The 5909-nt window shown below is 55.8% G+C and overlaps 2 protein-coding genes across 4 annotated transcripts; one reads left to right on the top strand and one right to left on the bottom strand.

Moving 5' to 3' along the window:
- Positions 1-1055: 1055 nt before the first annotated feature.
- Positions 1056-3219, bottom strand: C1H11orf68 (chromosome 1 C11orf68 homolog). 2 transcript variants are annotated; one of them, XM_034490641.2, is made up of 2 exons: positions 3063-3219; positions 1056-2411 (listed from the first exon to the last, which is right to left on the bottom strand). In XM_034490641.2, exons 1-2 carry the CDS (start codon positions 3182-3184, stop codon positions 1655-1657), a joined length of 879 nt encoding a protein of 292 aa, XP_034346532.1. In that variant the 5' UTR covers positions 3185-3219; the 3' UTR covers positions 1056-1654. The 2 variants fall into 2 exon arrangements, with proteins under 2 accessions (XP_034346532.1, XP_034346542.1); XM_034490651.2 differs by having other exon boundaries at positions 1824-2425; positions 3063-3211.
- A 191-nt stretch (positions 3220-3410) lies between these two features.
- On the top strand, positions 3411-5536 carry Drap1 (DR1 associated protein 1). 2 transcript variants are annotated; one of them, XM_034508792.2, is made up of 7 exons: positions 3411-3670; positions 3909-3981; positions 4067-4160; positions 4432-4551; positions 4650-4764; positions 4906-4994; positions 5328-5536. In XM_034508792.2, the coding sequence occupies exons 1-7, from the start codon at positions 3629-3631 to the stop codon at positions 5431-5433; spliced, it is 639 nt and encodes a 212-aa protein (XP_034364683.1). In that variant the 5' UTR covers positions 3411-3628; the 3' UTR covers positions 5434-5536. The 2 variants fall into 2 exon arrangements, with proteins under 2 accessions (XP_034364683.1, XP_034364691.1); XM_034508800.2 differs by having other exon boundaries at positions 3485-3670; positions 4671-4764; positions 5328-5535.
- Positions 5537-5909: the final 373 nt, after the last annotated feature.

The raw sequence follows: 5909 nt of genomic DNA, 5'->3' as shown, positions 1-5909 counted from the left end.
TGCCCGATCCCCATCCCTCTTTTGAGACAAGGTCTCATTGTATAGTCCAGACTAGCCCGGAACTCACAGAGATCCACCTGTCTCTGCATTATAAGTACTGGGATCAAAAGCTATTTTGTTTTTTGAGAGAGGGTCTCTCTTTTATGTAGGTAGCTGGAACTTGTTAAACAGGCTGGCTTTAAACTCAACAAAGATCCAACTAGCTCTGCCTTCCAAGTGCTGGGATTGAAGACACATACCACTATGAACAGATTTAAAAAACAAACAAACAAACAAACAAACCCTAAAAGCTGGAGATGGTGGTGCAGGATTTTAAACCCAGAAGTTTGATAGGCAAAGACAAATGAATTTCTGTGAGTTACTGGCCAAGCTTAGGGTACCTAGTAACTTCCAGGCCAGCAAGGCTACACAGCAAGACTTTTTCTTTTTCTGAGACAGGGTTTCTCTGTGTAGCCCTGGCAGTCCTGGAACTCACTCTGTAGACCAGGCTGGCCTCGAACTCAGAAATATGCCTTCCTCTGCCTCCCAAGTGCTGGGATTAAAGGCATGTGATACTACTACCCGGCTAATTTATTTTTTCAAAGATTTATTTTCTATTTATATGAGTACACTGCAGCTATCTTCAGACACACACTAGAAGAGGGCGAGTCACATTATTGATGGTTGTGAGCCACCATGTGGTTGCTGGGAACTCAGGACTTCTGGCAGCACAGTCAGTGCTCTTAACCACTGAGCCATCTCTCCAGCCCCGAGACTTTTTCTTAATAAAATAAAATGTAAAGCAAATATACCTTGGGACCAAAAGAATAGCCCCCTTGGGCCTTCCTGAAAAGACCTAAGAAACTGATTTTGATTCATGGGGTACAGAGGGAGAATAGCTTTGAAGACGTTCTCAGCAAAGGAGTCTGGTCGCCGCAAAAAAGCAGACCATTTTCACTGTTAAGGAAGGAAAAGAAGGCCTGCTCAGGCTGGAGCTGCCTCTTCTGGCCCTGTCTTTCCTTGAGAGCCAATGCAGGTAATCATCAGGACAGTATTTTTAAAAAACACTCAAGACACAGACCCGAGCTGGGTTTTATTGAAATGCCAGGAGCAGGCACATGTCAAGGGAGGCAGGGAAGGGATGTTGGTGATGCAGGCTATGAGTTTGCAAGGAGGAGCAGACCCCATGTCCATGACCCTGCATCTCCTCTTGGCCAGAACACGTATAGGTCCCACTAGCATGCTCAGTCCTGGAAGGGCCCTGCCACCTGGGCTATGATGGCTCCAAGGGCAGGGACTGGAAGCACTAAGTTTTCTCCCTTCTGAGGGAGAAAAGAATAGGAAGAATGCAGGCTAAGTATAGTGGGGACAGAGGTGGCCAGGGCAGACTTTTTCGAGTATCTGCACCCAAGCTGTGGTCCTGGGCAGTGGTGGGGAGCAGCATCAAAGAGGGCAGCCGAGGGCCCGGCCCTCAGAGAGCCAGAGCCCCCAACCTGTGGGGGTTGGAGTTGGCCCTGCACAGAGGGCAGACGTTCAAAGGGACTGAGTACAGGCAGTTCCCAAGCCAATGAGTCCTCAGAGCTGGGGAGCGCAGCCTTCTTGGGACAAGGAAGAGAAGAAAGAAGGATCCATCCCCAGCTGGGAAGCAAAAGGTGGTCTCTCCTACTTGGCCCCATTAGGTCAGTTCTACATTGTTGGCACGATCCAGCACTCGAGAGCCACGGGCATTGCCTCCGAGCTGGAAACGGCTCTCATAGAGAGTGGGGCAAAGGTGCCAGCGATTGGCTCGATAAATGCCCAGGTAGGTGTAGACATCAGGTTTGTAAGTGAGCAAGCACTTAATGCCTGCAGCACGGATGGCAGAATCTGCCTCCAGTACACCCAAGCGGTCCGTGAAGTCGTCCGTGTAAACACAGATGACCTGGCGCCCACCCTCCTTGGCCCGTGGGCTCACCTTGGCCACCTGAAGACGGCCCTCAACTACAGCCCGGGCAATGCCAGCCCAGGCATGGTCCAGCTTGAAGCCAGGTGCCAGGTGAATCAGCCACTTGCCGGAGAGCACATGGTGGGTGATGGCCAGCTGGCGCAGGGTACCTGGTGTGATGGGTCGCCCACTGGTCTGCAGAGCCTCCCAGGCTGCCTGCAGCCCTTGTACATCCCCTGAGTTGGGGGTGTAACCCTGCCCATAGGCTGCAATCCAGCCCACAGGTTCAGAGTTGGGTGAACCTGGGTCCCCATATCGAGTAACTTGAGATGGTGGGTATTTGGCCAACCAGGCATCCAGCTCTGTGGCAGGTGTAGTACGGGCATCAAATACCAGCCAGGGGTCCATGTCAGCTGCCATGGCCTCTGCAGCCAGGTGCTCAGCAGTGAAGCCATCCTCACGGCCACCTGGAGAGTCCTCCTCTTCCAGATCCTCATTTGGTTCCATCCTGTTGTGAGGGAACTGAGTCAGAGGTTTGAGACAGTAAATAAAAAGTGCTGGGTTCTAGAAGGTGCCAGGCACTGCTTTAAACTGTGGCCCCGGGCAAGACTTAATGTCTGTGCCTCAGTTGCTTCATCTTCACAATGGGATAACAACTGATCCTGTCTAGATTTGTCTAGAATAAAATGCCAGAGGTGGAGTTGCTATTGTTAGTACTACTTTCACTGCTTACAAACAAGGAAATTAAAACTCTGAGAAAAGGGGCTCGCCCAAGGTCATGCCTGTAAAGAGCGTTAGAGCTTAAGTGATAACTGGCACGGGACTCTGCTACACCACTGAACTAGAGTCCCGCAGGAAGCGCGGCGCTGCAATTTAATGGACGCAGGCAAAACGCAGGTTCGCCAACCTCAGAGACTGGCTGTAGAGAACCAGGCCTCCCACGATGAACTATTTGGGGCACACTTAAACACCGAGACTCTGAGTACCAGAGGTCAGCGGCCCATCAAGGGGTCAATGGGCAACATCCGGACTCGACCCAGATAAGACAGACCCTGTGCGAGGACCAGGCTCCAGCCCTACCACACCCGCCGCCATTAGTGCCCACAGCTTAAGGGTTGCCTCCTCCCCGGTGCTGTCCCTCTCGCCGCTTCGCAGTCACCTCCGGCCTTCACTTCGTTCCGCGCCAACCCAACTTCGGGCCCGGTTCCGCTCCTGCCCGGGGTCCGCGCCGCCACCCCCGCCGCGCCCCGCCCCTGCCACGGCCGCCGCCGCCGCCGCCATCTTAGCGTCCCGCCACCTCAACAACAACTTTATAGACAAACACAGTCACGGGGCGGAGCCAGAGGCGGAACCAGAAGGCTAGGGGCGGGGCCTCTAGGGGAAGGGGCGGGTTGCGTCCAGGGGCGGAGCCAGCGCGAGAATCCCGGGAGGTGCAGGTCTTCAGGAGGCGGAGCTAACGTTCGTACTTTAGCTTGGGGGGCGGGTGGGCGTGGCGGGCGATCCCTGAGAAGGACGCGCACCGCCCTAGAGGATCCAAAGCCCAGCGCTTGGGCTTTGGGAGCTGCTTTTCTACGGGCGGCACTAGGACCCTGCGGGAAGTGGTGTGGGCGGAGTAGGCGGCACCAGGACCCGGGGGGAACCGCGGCGGGCCGGCGGCGAACAGGCCCGGGGCCCGGAGGCTGCGGGCGGCGGCGCTGGGCCCGGCGCAGCGACAGAGGCCCCGAGATGCCAAGCAAGAAGAAGAAGTATAACGCGCGGTTTCCGCCGGTGAGCACGTGGCCGGAATGGGCCTCAGTAGGCTGGGCTCCTGGGAGGCTTGGGCCCAGGTCCTGCTGGTGGGGGGGGCGGGTGCCTTTAGGTGTTCACGGCCTGACGCCCCGCCCCTTCCATGCCCTCCCGGCTTAGTGCCCCCCCGCCCCCTTCTCCTTCTCCTGGGATACCCCCTGGTTCCCTCAGCTCCCCTGTAGGGACGCAAGAAACGAGGTCTGTCCCCTTCCTTCGGCAGGCGCGGATCAAGAAGATCATGCAGACGGACGAAGAGATTGGGAAGGTGGCGGCAGCTGTGCCTGTCATCATCTGTATCCTACTAGGGGCTGGCTGGGCTGAGGGGCGTGGGGCGGGACTGCGGCACTCCCCTTTTTGGATTCTCCTTGACGTCCTCAGCCCGGGCACTTGAGCTCTTCCTGGAGTCCCTGTTGAAGAAGGCTTGCCAGGTGACCCAGTCTCGAAATGCGAAAACCATGACCACGTCCCACCTGTGAGTGGCCGCTGAGCTGGGAGGGGCTTTTGAGGAGGTACTGTTCTGACAGGGGGAGTGGTGCGAGGCTGAGGGAAGCCAGCTTGTGGGTTTGGACTGATGTAGGGGAGATTAGGGGTTTGAGGTGGAGTGAACAACCAGAGCGGAGCCGCCCGCCTGGGAGGCCTGGTGGAAGTGGAGAGGGGTGTTTTTCATGTTCCACTGTACTGACACGAAAAGGTCGTCTCTATTTGGGGGCACTAAGTGAACACCTTCCTCTCCACTTGTTCAGGAAGCAGTGCATTGAACTTGAGCAGCAGTTTGACTTCTTGAAAGATTTGGTGGCATCTGTGCCTGACATGCAGGGGGATGGGGAAGACAACCACATGGATGGGGACAAGGGTCCTCGAAGGTGGGTAGCCAAGACCAGGCACATAGGTGGGAAAGGCCAAGGCCACAAGGGTTGGGGGTGGCTGGGGGTGAGCAAGGGGGAGAGAGTCCTCTGGGCAGATGGACTGTACCTTCCCGAAGGGGCCGGAAACCAGGCAGCAGCGGCAGGAAGAATGGAGGCACAGGAAGCAAAGGCAAAGACAAGAAGCTGTCGGGGACAGACTCAGAGCAGGAGGTGAGTGAGGCTGATGGGGCGGCCTGGCCTCGTCCTTGTCTACTGCCTCTTGTACCCCCATCTCCATTGCTCTCCCAGGGGTCTGGGCTCCCCAGAGTTGCCAGGTAGTCTCAGTGACCCTGACCCCTGCTGTGCTCACAGGATGAGTCTGAGGACACAGATACTGATGGGGAAGAAGACACACCACAGCCTCCACCCCAAGCCAGTCACCCCCCTGCCCACTTTCAGAGGTGAGCACCCCAGGAACACCAGAAAGGGGCATGGCAAACTACCCAGAGCCAGTTAATTTTGCTTCCCTAGCCATTTGGTGGTGGTGGCTGACTTAGGGAAGGGGAGGGGACATCAAACACAAGAGATTGTTCTGAGAAGGTCTTGTCTCCACGGTAGTGGGGAGAGAGTCTGGATAGTGGTCCTCGCTGGAACCTCCCCTCCAAGGGGAGCTTGTCTGCTGTGATGTAATGGGGTGGTCACATCTGCCTCTGCCTCTGGAGGATGGGGGTGGGGCCTATGGGTTGGGCACAGCACAGTGGCAAGCCTGATTTTGTCCATTTTCTGTCCTGCAGCCCTCCAACTCCGTTCATGCCCTTCACCTCTCCTCTGCCCCTGCCCCCAGCACCCCCTGGCCCCTCAGCCGCTGACGCAGAGGATGAAGAGGATTATGACTCCTAGCGCCCTATGTTCTTTCCCCTGGCCGTATACTCTCTTTTAGTTAGTATTAGCTGCTTTGGGGAGAAGAGAAAGATGGAATTGTTCTTAAATTTATTAAAAAAAAAAAAAAAAAAAAAAAAGAGGATTTTGGTTTCTTTTCATCTTGTGTCCAGGGCTTTGTGGCTATGTTCTTATTGCCCACCCACATACCTCCCCACATGGGGGCAGCAGGGACAGTGTGGGGACAGCCAGTGATTGAGTAAAAATGGGGAGTCTGACAGGAGTCTGGGGTACTACTCAGGGCACTGAGAAAGGAGTGTGGTCTAGGGACTGAGCAGCCGCACGCTGGAAGTACTCAGGAATGACCTCATCATGTGGGACCTCAGACGCCTTCTTCCCCTCTCTGGCCTACTGAGAAGGGACAGACAGAATCAGTACTGAGACTGGGCCTTGAAAGCTACAGTACTCTGTGGTCAGTGCAGCGAGGGCTCAGCACA

This window comes from Arvicanthis niloticus, chromosome 1 (assembly GCF_011762505.2).
Source record: "Arvicanthis niloticus isolate mArvNil1 chromosome 1, mArvNil1.pat.X, whole genome shotgun sequence".
NCBI classification, from domain to species: Eukaryota; Metazoa; Chordata; class Mammalia; order Rodentia; family Muridae; genus Arvicanthis; species Arvicanthis niloticus.
This window is presented reverse-complemented; position numbering and strand designations above follow the sequence as displayed.